Source organism: Rhinoderma darwinii, chromosome 2, assembly GCF_050947455.1.
Source record: "Rhinoderma darwinii isolate aRhiDar2 chromosome 2, aRhiDar2.hap1, whole genome shotgun sequence".
Classification (NCBI taxonomy): domain Eukaryota; kingdom Metazoa; phylum Chordata; class Amphibia; order Anura; family Rhinodermatidae; genus Rhinoderma; species Rhinoderma darwinii.
In genome coordinates this window covers 432151298-432165507 of record NC_134688.1, presented here as the reverse complement: position 1 = coordinate 432165507, position 14210 = coordinate 432151298, and the positions used below count along the sequence as shown (strand labels likewise).

Genomic DNA, 14210 nt, shown 5'->3' with positions numbered 1-14210 from the left:
TTTTTCTTATTATTTTCATCTGAATTGATGGGCAAATCACGCACCTCACACGCATGAACATCCGTGTGCGGTGCGTGGTTTTCACGCACCCATTGACTTCAATGGGCGCGCGCACCAATATAGGACATGCAGTGAGTTTCACGCAGCGGACTCTCGATGCGTGAAAAATCACGCATGTGTGAATGGCCCCGTTGAAATCCATGGGTCCGTGTGCTGTGCGTTGTCTCGATGCACAGCACACGGACGAGATTTACGCTCCTGTGAACGAGGCCTAAGTTGCCTGAAGTGCTGAAATACTGTTTCTATTTTACAAATAAATATAATTTGTGTGGTCCAACTTCTATCTAATGTCTACAACTATAGATGCGCTGCATGATAAGAGGCGAGTACAAGGAGAAAAAGACTCCAGAAAGCGTGCTGCAAGGTTATTTGCTGCTTGTTTTCCCTCTTGCTGTTTACACGACTTTCCCTCTGTCACTTCTGGTCTCTCACGGAGTCAGTCATTAACAAACACTAGTAATTACTCAAATGATCAATCTCAGTCATACAAACCGTACACTGTACTCCGACCACATAACACATAATACTCGAACTGCGGGAACAGAGCCGAAACCGCTCCAAAGGTGCAAATGGATGATAACGGTCTTTACTCCCAAAAGATTCTCCCTGCTGTCTGAGTCGGCCGTGTCTCCTTTCTGATTTGGCCCATTAGCCGCACAACAATTTATACGTTTGCCACAAATGTTTTACCGCTTTTTTACAACTAAAATATTGGTCTAGGTAAGAAGATGCATTTTATCATTTTTTATTTATTTCTTGCTGTATTTTGTCCGCTCCAGTATTTTACAGCAGCACTCTGATCTCGCACTATAGTGAACAGGACTTCAAAAAAAGAAAATTGACATTAAGAAGGACCTCGGCACATCCGCTTTCTTGACATGTTTGTTTTCTTAAAAACTTAATTCCTTTAAAATAACAGTTCTGGAGCATCTTTTCTTAGGCCGTGGTTCTGTTATTCCTCCTGGCACTGTGTGAATAAATTAAAAAGATTTTCCCTTTTTTTCCAAATATGGAACGTTTTCTAGAACCGTTTAAGAAACTAATGAAACACTCTGGGGGCATTTATGAAAACGAATAAAAATAAAAGATGAAGCAGTTGCCTATACCAACCAATTGGATTCCAGCTTTTATTTTTCTAAGGCTCTTTGGATATTGAAGCAGTGACTTTATGAATGTTATGGACAACTGCTCTATTTGCTTTTTTTGCTTTATCCGTCATCAGTGGGACCTAATATATGAAATATTCTGGACTATTGTATTTCTATATAACAGAGTTTCCCAACCTTTTCAGGCTCGAGGCACCCCTGGAGGAAAAAAAAACTTCCTTATAATAACAAGCACTGCACTCTTAGGGTATGTTCACACTGCCTTTTTTTTAAGGCAGAAAAAAATCTGTCTCAAAATGCCTACAGAATATTTTAGGCAGATTTTGAATTGACAGCGATGTTTTATTGATGCAGGTTTGTTTTGTGTTTTTTCCCCTGTTTTTTTTTTTAAGCCGTTAGAGCTAGGGCAAAAATCACTCCAATCGAGTGTCGCAGGTTTGGTTTTATCTGCCTCCTATTAATTTCAATGGGAGGTCAGAGATGGAAACCACTCGAAGACCATCAGCCCGCCTCCCCCAGTAGAGTGACCATCGGCCTCCCCCAGTAGTGACCATCGGCCTCCCCCAGTAGTGACCATCGGCCTCCCCCAGTAGAGTGACCATCGGCCTCCCCCAGTAGAGTGACCATCGGCCTCCCCCAGTAGAGTGACCATCGGCCTCCCCCAGTAGAGTGACCATCGGCCTCCCCCAGTAGAGTGACCATCGGCCTCCCCCAGTAGAGTGGCCATCGGCCTCCCCCAGTAGAGTGGCCATCGGCCTCCCCCAGTAGAGTGGCCATCGGCCTCCCCCAGTAGAGTGGCCATCGGCCTCCCCCAGTAGAGTGGCCATCGGCCTCCCCCAGTAGAGTGGCCATCGGCCTCCCCCAGTAGAGTGGCCATCGGCCTCCCCCAGTAGAGTGGCCATCGGCCTCCCCCAGTAGAGTGGCCATCGGCCTCCCCCAGTAGAGTGGCCATCGGCCTCCCCCAGTAGAGTGGCCATCGGCCTCCCCCAGTAGAGTGGCCATCGGCCTCCCCCAGTAGAGTGGCCATCGGCCTCCCCCAGTAGAGTGGCCATCGGCCTCCCCCAGTAGAGTGGCCATCGGCCTCCCCCAGTAGAGTGGCCATCGGCCTCCCCCAGTAGAGTGGCCATCGGCCTCCCCCAGTAGAGTGGCCATCGGCCTCCCCCAGTAGAGTGGCCATCGGCCTCCCCCAGTAGAGTGACCATCGGCCTCCCCCAGTAGAGTGACCATCGGCCTCCCCCAGTAGAGTGACCATCACAGACATGAATGGCAGAATGAATACTTACACTGGCCAGGACTGCAGCGTTTATGGCTCCTTTCAGTCAGGCTCTTCTGGTGGCAAGTGGTGGGTGGTACTTGTAGCGCGCGTGCGTTACGTCTGCTACAAGCAAAAGCATTTTTTTTTTTTATGGCAGAGGATAAACGGAGTGTCGCTGCACCCCTGGACGGTTCTCACAGCACCCCGGTTGGGATTCACTGCAATAGAAAGTATATAGAACTCACTTATAAGGGTAGAAAACCTTCTGGAAGCAAGTAGAGAATAAAAACTAAAATGAAGTTTTATAATTTTGTATCATTACACGTTAAATTGCAGTACTCTGCTGGACACAAGTGCTGGATTATCAGATACCTGAGAAAAGAAATGTCACTATAGTAATAATGATAAATCTCCCTCTTTTCATGTTGTTCGGTCTTGTTTAGATGTAGCAGAATTGCAGCAGATTTTCAGTGCGGATTCTGCAACGAAGATCCATGGCAATTCACAGTATAAACCTTATCCACGGGTAGCAGGAAAAATCCAAGGATTCTGTGGACTTTCAAATCTGTAGCATGTTCATTGTTTCGTGCAAAGATTTCACACTTTGCAGGTCATAGGGTGGAATCTGTGGCTAATCCACGGCTGAAAGAGTTTGCTATGAGTGGAATTACCCATACACCTTTTTTACTTTGCAGTAGGCCGCAGGGGTCAGCAACTTCTGCCACTCCAGCTGTTGAGAAACCACACCTCCCAGCATGCACTGACAGTCAAAGGCTTTTTTTTATTCCAGCCAAAGGCTGTCAGGGCATGCTGGGAGTTGTAGTTTCACAACAGCTGGAGTGCTTAAGGTTTCTGACCCCTGCAGTAAGGGTATAGTGTCTTGCTGCACCACAGCACGTGGGAACATACAGTATAGAAATATACAGGTATTATAGATACAGTATTGATTTTTAATTACCTTTTTTTATATACAACTACCAGAAGCGCATGGACTTCAGCATTCCTATTGTTTCATGTTATCACACCTGATTTATGGGTGATGTGAAGTGGGATTTCATGTGTGCCGTGCCTGTAATAGAAATTCAATATTTCAGCAGACAGCAAGGAGACAATGGCTGAGTTCTAACATTAAAGCCTTCTGATTCGTGCCTCCTGTGCTTCGCTATTCACCGGAGAAAGCCGAATTCCCTGTTGACATTAATCATTAAACGCACATTTTTCATTCTAAAGACAAGCTGGGATTTTACCTTTCCTTTGTTATATTAGTCATTTTCATAACCTTTAGATATCCTTGCATAGAAAAGTCCCCTTACTGCTGCATATTGTGTTTCAAAAAAATATGTGCTGGGGATTTACAAAATTACACAACAAAAATAATATATCCATGTTCCCTCTTCACCCGCTTCTTAGGCAATTTTGTAATCTGTATGCGTTACATATGAATTTTTTTGTATTTTTTTTGAATGTTTTAATTTTAATTGTTTTTGTTTTTTAGACCTTTCGAAATTCCTAATTAAACATAATGGTGGAATGGGTGTTTTTATGTGTGGGGAGCAGGGCTGCCATCATGAGTACAGCTGGTGCTGTCCAGTGGCCATTGAGGCTAATCCAAGGACCGCGGACAAAAAATGCCACCAGAAACATTCGTAAACGAGCGCCGCGGGCTCTCTCTGCCTCCCATTGATTTCAATGGGAGGTCAGAGGCTGAACTGCGGCAAGAAAGAACTTGCTGTTTTTATTTCTGCGAGCAGCAATAAGCCGCTCTGGAAAATAGCCTCTGTCTCCCATTGAAATCAATAGGCAGGCGATTTCGACCGTCAAAGTCGGCGCCAAAAAAACTCTGTGTGAACAGGGCCTAACATTTTCACAGGAGAATGAATGGTCATTTGTGAGCAAGTTATAACCCTGCAGATCACTCTAGTGTACTCCTGCTGCTGTTGAAGGATCCACATTCCAAGGCGCTATTCGCTGCTGTTAATGGATCTAGGTTCCAAGGCGATATTTGCTGCTGTTGATGGATCCACGTCCCAAAGTGCTATTTCCCATTTCTGACTGGGGTGCTTAAACTCCTTGTGTCAGTGCCAGGATTTGTGTTCACTTAAACTCCTTGTCACCCTTGCTAGTTCTCTATTACTGCGCCCCCTGGATGTTTAAACTGTGTGCCTATGTTATCCGATTTATTTTAGGTCTACCTCAAATCTAGCAAACATATGGTATAGGTATTAAAGGCTACATAAAGATATGTGGGAGGGGGTCATGACCAATCTCGCTGTATGGGGCCTAGACGTTTCTCATGGCAGCCCTGGTAGTGGGCACATTTATTGTTAAATTATTCAAGTATGTTGTTTAGAATTATATATATAGAAAGGGTTAGAACCGCTTCGTATGCACTACTTAATCTTAGGTGTATAGTTTTTGTGAAGGTTCATGCTGCAAAGTTTTAGGCCTGATTTATACGAGCGTGTGCGTCTTGCGCACGCAAAAAACGCGGCATTTTGCGTGCACTAAAGGCACTTAACAGCTGCGTGTGTTATCAGTGTATGATGCGCGGCTGTGTGATTTTCGCGCAGCCGCCATCATTATGACACTCCATTTGGATGTTTGTAAACAGAAAAGCACGTGGCGCTTTTCTGTTTACATTCAGAGTTTGACAGCTGTTGCGCGAACCATTCAGTTCGCACGGAAGTGCTTCCGTGCGACCTGCGTGGTTTTCACGCACCCATTGACTTCAATGGATGCGTGATGCCCGAACAGCGCACAAAGAAAGGACATCTCGTGAGTTTTACGCAACGCACTCGCGCTGCGCAAAACTCACGCACTGTCTGCACTGCCCCATAGACTAATATAGGTGCGTACGACACGCGTGAAAAGCACGCGCGACGTACGCGCGTATATTACGCTCGTGTAAATGAGGCCTTAGAGTGAGGAAAATGTTGATGTTCAAGGACCAATATGTTTTTTTGAAACACTTTACTCTTACAGAAAGTAGCGTCACCAAGAGCGGATTATTGCAGTTTACTAATAAGCTCCGGTGCTAATAAAGTGAATGCGATGCCGGACTCTCCAGGATGTTTTTGTAGCTTGACGGTCATGTGTTTTTAATTGTTTCCTGGAATTTTTCCAAATGAAATGAATGTTGAAGGTATTAGATTAGCATTAGTGCCAGGTTTAGGAATCCGGTTGGTAAGAATATGAATGTACAGTCTTACAAGGCATACATTGTACCACGGCTTAAAATCTTTACTTCTGGGGGCTTAGGCCGGCAACTATTTTAGTTTTGCTATTCCTTTAGTTTCAAAAAGCCTTTATTATAAAGCGTGATAATGTGTATGCACAAACCGTTACATTATCCACACTGGGGGTAAGAAGCAAAATAAAAAGAACATAACATTATATCAAGTATAAAAGCAAAACCTTGTACATTGGGTTGGACGATAAATCAAATGCATTTGCCATTTCAGTGAAGCACGATTCTGATTTTGATTGGAATCGTGAAATTGATATTCGCCCCTATCCCCACGGCAGAGCGGGACGTCCATCAGGCTAGCCATACTCCTACATCCCCATACCCCTCACCTGCCTAGTATCCGCTTCCATGCAGCTCCACTTCCCCCAACATTTTCACCCTCCTTTGCACACCTGCCAGGCCACATCACTGTGCAGCAACCCCGTTGCTGCCTCGCCCGACATGTCGTGAGAGGTAGACGAACGGATGAGACACACTGGATCCTGCAGTCTCCGAGGGAAAGAGGAGCAACCGAGATAGGAGGATGACACTGCGGCCAGGTAAGTATGAAGGACAAGGAGAAAGACCCCGCATCCAGGACACTGAGAGACAGAAGCTGTCTAATGTAAATAGAGAGACACCCTATATGAGACACACTCTTTGCATATCAGACAGTCTCTTTTCTCTCTCACTGTCTCATGTACAGATTCATCTCTATCCTCAAAGTGAAAGAAATCGAGATTTAATTTTTAGGCCATATCGCTCAACCCTTATTATACATTCTGGAAGAATCATATATGAATAATTAGTTTCAAGGGGAAAAGAAAAAAGAAGGGGAACAAGAACTAGAGTGTCAATGGCCACAACGTAATAGTAAAATAAGGTTACTAAAGCGTAAGTAGTCAGTCCTGGGGTGTCCAAATAAGTTATCCATTGTTGCCAAGTAGAGTCCATTGTGTCCACTCTAGTGGCATTTACTTTTTTTTAATAAAATCATAAAGGAATACCCTGTTTATTACCATCTGTGGTGAAAGATGGGGGGATTTCCACTGAGAGGGAGTATAGGAGAGCAGCCTATCGGATGTATTGGGATGGCTTATGGATCTTGTTTTGACGGTTTGGTAATTTATGCCCCAAAATCGAATTGGAATGGGTAATTGGGAACGGAGTCCCAAAGACCGTGAGAAGATCTGCTGCACCGCGCTTAGAAATCAGACACCGCAGGTTGCAGTTGGATATTGTTCTCTGATTATATAGTGGTTCTGCAGAGTGAGAGTCTAATTTTTAAAATTCCTTTACCATGTAGGCCTTTAGTCCCTTTCATCAAGAACTTATATGATGTAGGCCCTTGTAAATATTGACCCTTACTAGGTCTTCGCCCTTAATGTAGGCTGCACAATGTGACCGGAAAAAATACTTCTTATATTTTCAGGACATTTCTGTTATAGTTTATATTCCAGAAGGTTTTATTATGGGGGGGATCTACTGTATGTGGTCTACAGTAATCTATGGCTATACGATGTTTCATCCCGTGTGACCGTCCCTACAGCCTGTGATTGGCTGCAGCGGTCACATGGGAAGAAATGTCCTCCCAGGAGGCCGGCCTGGAGGAAGAAACACAGACTTCTGGGTAAGTGTAAGTTGTTGTTGATTTTCTTTTTGAGTTGTGTTTTTGCGATAAGTGCAAAATCTGATATTTGTTGTGGGTTTTACGTCCCATTGAATTCAATGGGGAAAACCCGCAACAAATAAGCAGCGTTTATGCAAATACAATTGACATGCTGCGGAACAAAACTCCTCACCGCATTTCAATTTCTGAGCGGTTCTGCCGCTCACTAATTACGCAACGTGTGGATGAGATTTGTTTCTCTCATCCACTTTGCTGCTGCTGTACTATGCTGCAGATTTTCTGCAACGGATTCCGATGTGGAAAATCTGCAGTATTTACGCAATGTGTGGACTGAATCTAAACCCCCCGCCCCAGCTGGTCCCTGGAAAATATTTCTTGCATGAAACTGGTCCTTGGTGCAAGAAAGGTTGGGGACCGCTGCTTTAGCAGATCATCAGACCCTACTGTTGGTCATAAAAATCTTATTTTTACTATTGGTCTAGGTAATGGTCTTCTACGTAGACAATGAGCATGTGTTCATCTCAAGATCTGTGAGTTATATTTGAAAACAAATTCTATAATAGGTTGTGAAAGTTGTCTCCCCCCCCCAGTGTAGAAAAATCCAGAAACCTCTGTAATTGGGGGTTAACTTTGTGATGTTTACTTGTATGCCTGTCGCTTTTCTCTGTTGGAGTTGATCACTGTTTTGTTGACTTACGTTGTTTCTTTTTTTTTTTGTTAGATCTGAGTGAATCTGTTATACCCAGGTGGTGTTTTGAAGTTGGAGCCACGTATCTACATGGCTATGATAAAGAAGGCAACAAACTATGTAAGTATAAAACCGATCAGAGTGTGTATGAAGCATATTGCTTTCGTTTCATCATTTCATGATACACTTTTTTCCCTCCATTGACGTACTTGACACACACCGTCACATTCATATGGCCTTAAATGTCCATTGTAACGGGCCTGTTCACATCAGCGTTCGGTTTCCATCAGAGGAACCCATCAACGGAAAGGCAAACGGAAACCTTAGGTTCCGTTTGCGTTACCATTGATTTCAATGGTAATGCTTCCAATGCTAATGGTTTCCGTTTGTCTCCGTTCCGTAAAGATTTAGTTTTTTTGGCGGAAACTATAGCGCAGTCGACTGTTTCACTGTTAGTGTAGTTTCACCATTGTAGCAACTAGTGACTGATGTTTCAGGGAACGTATTTTCCAAAACCATAAAATTTGTCCCATTCCACCCTCTTATGAAATTGACATATCCCTACAAAGGCAGCAGTTGGTTGTTGTACACTATGGCGTTATACTGTAATATTTTTACACTGACTCTTGGCGCTAATTGTGAGACATCATGCGATCTAACTAAGAGATGAATCTATACATTCTGCAGACCATCTCTAGGCTTTCCAATAGGTAGGACTGGAAAAGCCATCAGGAAAGTAATGCGTTGGAGCCTACTACTCTGACTTCCCAAAGCGGAGCACAGCCCATGAGGAAGTCTATGTGTAGTACACGCTCAATTGAAACACAAAGCATGCCCATTCTTTTCCATGATCTTTTATTCTCTGGATGCCAAAAAGAATATCTGTGGTGGTGGACCCTCTGCTACAACCCTCTCCATAGTTAAAATTGAAAATATTGAATGTCTCTAAACAAAATATAAGTCAATGCGTTTTCTTTTGCTTCCCACCAATACTAGTCTTGTATGAAAGGAAGGCCGGGCCAGGTAGGTGATTGACCAGATTGTAAGATAGCAGAGGTCATACATGTGTTTTTATCGCAATCTAGTAATTGGTATAATGAAGAGTTTAGAACAAGTCAGATGAGTGAAGTATTGGCACAGTAATGTGAAGCTTTGTGTTTCATCTGAGGTTTTTAGGACTCCACGGTCCTACATCAATACCACCGTGTTGCTTAAATAGCATGTTAAATCTTTTATACGATTACAAATGTTCCAGTAAATCTGAGTGATATTTCATTACTGCTTTGTTTTATCTTGGAATACACAATAGTCTTGTGACCGAGGCTGAGGTCAGACCTTGTTCTCCAAGATGACTGGCTTCTTTGTTTCGGAGCAGTTAGTCATATGAAAATTTGCTGAATATGTACTTGTCAGTGACAAAGTATGTCTTGCCATTTGTTGGAACTAATTGTTCATAGTATCTAATTCTGTGTTTGATTTGCAAATAGCCTTTTAGTTTCAGGCCATGTTCACACAAGGTGGAATAGGTAATGTGCAGTTCTGACCACCTGACATGTCCACGAAGAGTCATCAATTTATTTTTAACATTGACCTGACTTTTTTGCCATATTTATTCTTGCATATGGAACTTTGGTTGGATCTGGATTTAAAATTAAGTTTTGGACTATCTTACATGCCAGATAGGTGGGACATCTAGATCTCAAGTTTAGGAATTAGGGAGATTTACTGTACTTAAGTGTACACATGTGAAAACAGAATTTGTTTTCTTCAAAAAGGTTAATTTGGGGGTATTCCTTTATTCCAGGGTAGATTTCTTATGGACGTGATCATATGAATGTTCTTGTTCGATGTAAATGTACAAATGGTGAAGCTCTGTACTCTTCATGACTTGTTTCCGGTAGCAGCCGGGCAGTTTTTAATTCTCTAAAGGGGTTCTCCACTTTAGATAATCCCTACTAGAAGGGTCCATTGATAATAAACTGATCACAAATTGTCCCCATGCTTGAACCCCCAGTGATCACCCGTAATCTGTGGAGAAATCCTTGCAGCAGGTATTTCCCTGCAGCGCCACCACGGGAGAAAATAAGCATTACACAGACAATCCACCCACTGAATGGGCACTATGTAATACAGGATTGGTCCGCCAGAGCGAAAGACTCTTTATATGCTGGCCAAGTGATAAGGATCCGGAACAGAGGGCTCCCTCTAAACTCAGAATTCGCTTATAGGATATACTGTATAAAACTGTCTTGCCACTTGAGCTCCATGATGATTTAGTAAAATTAATATGTACTAGTTAACTTTTATATTTTATGTATTTATTTAGTTTGGCTCAGAGTTAAGCTTCATGTACGTGATAACAAAACAAATGAGGACAAGAAGAAATGTGTTGCGTTTTGGTTGGAGCGTTATGTCAAAAGGGAGCCAGGAAAACTACTAACTGTTGTCTTTGATATGACTGATTGTGGAATTAGTAACGTGGTAAGTTATCTACGTTTACTATGTATTAAATGCGTGAATTTTACACTTGGTGCTGATTTATCTAATGTATGGTGATTTTATGTTTTGGGTGAAAATCCTCTTTAACCCCTTAGTGACCACTAATACGCCTTTTTACGTCGGTCACTAATGGGCTTTAGGCTAGGCTGACGCCTTTTCACGTCAGCCTAGTCTAAGTCCTGCACGGGTCTCCCGTGCAGGCTGGAGCCGGGGCTCAGCTGTCTGATGACAGCTGAGCTCCTGCTCCAACGCCCGCGATCGAAGTTTACTTCGATCGCGGCCGTTTAACCCGTTAAATGCCGCCGTCCATAGCGACCGCGGCATTTAACTTTGTTTACAGAGGAAGTGCGCTCCCTCTGTCACCCATCGGCGGCCCGCGAATGAAATCGCGGGTCTCCGATGGGGTGTCATGGCAGCCGGGGGCTTGATAAAAGCCCCCAGGTCTGCCCTGGACATATGCCTGTTAGGACGCGCCGGAGGCACGTCCTAACAGATTGCCTGTCAGATTTACACTGACAGGCAATAATGCTCTGGTATACGAAGTATACCAGAGCATTATAGCAGCGATCGGAACATCGCACAGTAAAGTCCCCTAGTGGGACTAATAAAATCAGTCATCAAAGTGAAATAAAGATTATTAATTAAAAGTACAGTAAAAAAATAAATCCATTTTTTCCCATAAAAAGTGGTTTTATTTAGTAAAAGTGTAAAAAAAAAAAAAAAGTACACATATGTGGTATCGCCGCGACCGTAATGACTCCATTAATAAAGTTAATATGTAATTTAAACCGCAAAGTGAACACCGTAAAAAAAAAAACATGGCGAAATTGCAATTTTTTCCCATTGCCCCCCAAAAAAGTCATAATAAAAATGAATCAATAAGTCCCATGCACCCCAAAACAGTACCATTCAAAACTACGTCTTGTCCCGCAGAAAACAAGCCCAAAAAATCACTAAATTGATGGAAAAATGAAAAAATTACGGCTCTTGGAAAGCAACGATGCAAAAACAAATAATTTTAGTTCAAAAGTGTTTTTATTGTGCAAAAGTCGTAAAACATAAAAAAATCTCTACATATGTGGTATCGCCGTAATCGTACCGACCCATAGAATAAAGGTAACATGTTATTTACGTCGCATAGTGAACGGCGTCAATTTAAAAACGCATAGAACAATGGCGGAATTTCAGGTTTTTTTTATAATCCCCCCCCCAAAAGGGTTAATAAAATTTAATATAAAAATTATATGTACCCAAAAATGGTGCTATTAAAAAGCACAACTAATCCCGCAAAAAACAAGTCCTCATACAGCTATGTAGACGAAAAAATAAAAACGTTATAGCTCTTTGAATGCGACTATAGAAAAACGAATAAAATAGCTTGGTCATTAGGGCTTAAAATGGGCTGGTCACTAAGGGGTTAAAGCATACCCCTCCCCCAGTGATCCACTTAAACCCTCTTAGAATGAGCACGTCTGTGTATATTTTCAAGTTTGTAATTTAGAATTATTAAATGAGAGATATGTTATGTTTATTAGCTTAATGCATATGCCGGCTACAAACTCCATTAATTTCTATATGGGCAGGGTAGGAGGAGACTTGAATTACTGCAGCCCTTTACTTCCTCCCTGCTGAGAGAAATATAACTAAAATTACATCAATCTCTTACCCAAACCGAGAATTACAAGCTTTCTAATAGCGAAGGCTCTGTTTACATCTGCGTTGGGGTTCCGTTCTGATGCTCTGTCTGAGCTTTCCGTCAGAACGGGACCCTGAGCAGACACAAACGGACACCGATGACTACGCTATTGCTTCCGGCAAAACGATGGATCCGGTGCACAAAAGACCAGACTTCTCCTGGAGCAGAATCCCCGGCCACAACGCCGGGGATTCCGCTTCAGAACTCCTTGACGTCACGGTGTCCATATACGGACACCTTGAAATCAGGGAATTTTGCTGAAGCGGAATCCCCAATCCCCGGCCACAGCAACGCTGTGGCTGGGGATTGGGGATTCAACTCCTACAGGGAGCAAAAAACATACCCTCCTCCTCCTCACATGCACTTTGCACTGTGAGGAGGAGAGAGAGCGAGCGACGGAAGACACGGCCGTCACTTGGAGCACATTCAAGTGATGGCGGTGTATTACCCAGCCCCATAGACTTTTATGGGAGCCGGGCGGCCAAAAATAGGGCATGCCCCATTTTTTTGAAGGTCGGGTTTCCCGGGCAGTCAAAAAAAATCGGTCGTGTGAATAGCCCCATTAGGGGTCTATTGTTCTTACTGCAGCCGTGTGACGGACGTTTTTTGAACGGCCGTAACACGGCCGGGATTAACCCTGTCGTTGTGTATAAGGGCTAAGGCTCTATTCACACGACAGGGCTTGAGTCGGCCGTTTTGGACCGTTTTTCCCGGCCGTTTTGCATCTGTTCCGATTTTGTTCCGGGCCGCATTGCCGTTTTTACCCGTTTTGTATTCGTTTTTTCCTGTCCGTTTTAAAATCGGATGAATTTCATTTGTAAATTTTATGCCACACACCTCTGTAGATAGTGCCACACGGCCCCCTGTAGGTAATGCCACACGGCCCCCTGTAGGTAATGCCACACGGCCCCCTGTAGGTAATGCCACACGGCCCCCTGTAGGTAATGCCACACGGCCCCCCCGTAGGTAGTGCCACAGGGCCCCCCCGTAGGTAGTGCCACAGGGCCCCCCGTAGGTAGTGCCACAGGGCCCCCCCGTAGGTAGTGCCACAGGGCCCCCCCGTAGGTAGTGCCACAGGGCCACGTCAGGCACTTCTGAAGCGGAATCCCCGGCCACATCATTTCTGAAGCTATGGCCGGGGATTGGGGATTCCGCTCATACAGGGAGAAAAAAAATACCCTCCTCCTCACATGCACTTCGCTCTGTGAGGAGGAGAGCGAGAGCGACGGAAGACACGGCTGTCACTCGGGGTACATTCCAGTGATGGCGGCGTATTACCTGGCCCCATAGACTTCTTTGCACCAGTGTCACAGAAATCAAGATTTGGAACCATTTCAAAACTTTATCAGAGTTTTTACATTTACACATCAGTAATCTTCCCCGTTCTGATGTCTTTCTGAGGTTGTTATTCTACACAGCAACCAATCTCAATAGGCAGTGTAAAGCATGAGGGATAAGCAGAGCAGATGCCTAAGCCGGTTAATGTCAGAATATCTCAAACACCCATTAGACGATGCCACTAAGCTTGCAGCACTGAGCATAGCAATTCTTTAATGCAGAAAAAACAGACCAACCCAGAGGTACTGCTTTACATACATTTATTAAAGAGGACTTGTCGGCACTCTGTTTTAGTTCATACTTGCATTCCCCATTAAATACCAGTTCTGGAGCACCTTTAACTAGAACTTTGCATTGAGATGTCCCTCTATTATTCCTCCTGGTAATTAAATTAATCGACTACTAGGTGTTGGCATCTCTCGTCAGTGGCGCATGTCAGGCTGTCAAGAGGCATCCTATTGACAATGGGACGTTTGTTAATGTTTCCAGGAGGAATAACAGAGGAATGGAACAATTCTGCGTTCTAGAAATGTTATTTCATGTGGAGTATACATATTTAGTAAAACCTATAACCGACATATTAGGAAAGCTGGCAGGTGCTCTTTTAGACCCAAACTGGGCATATTGTCTTTAATAAGATCTTCTCTGCCTGTGTCCCAAACATTTCCTGCCCCTTTGTTTTGGCAGATCAGTATTCTAATGGACACGCCAG

The 14210-nt window shown here is 43.7% G+C and overlaps 1 protein-coding gene across 1 annotated transcript in view; it reads left to right on the top strand.

Annotated features, from left to right (window-relative positions):
* Positions 1-14210, top strand: part of MOSPD2 (motile sperm domain containing 2) — an 88691-nt gene that overhangs the window by 33186 nt on the left and 41295 nt on the right. The window contains exons 4-5 of the mRNA XM_075854431.1: positions 7999-8085; positions 10292-10446. Of these exons, the coding sequence (XP_075710546.1) occupies positions 7999-8085; positions 10292-10446 (242 nt within the window). The remainder of the gene's footprint in view (positions 1-7998; positions 8086-10291; positions 10447-14210) is intronic.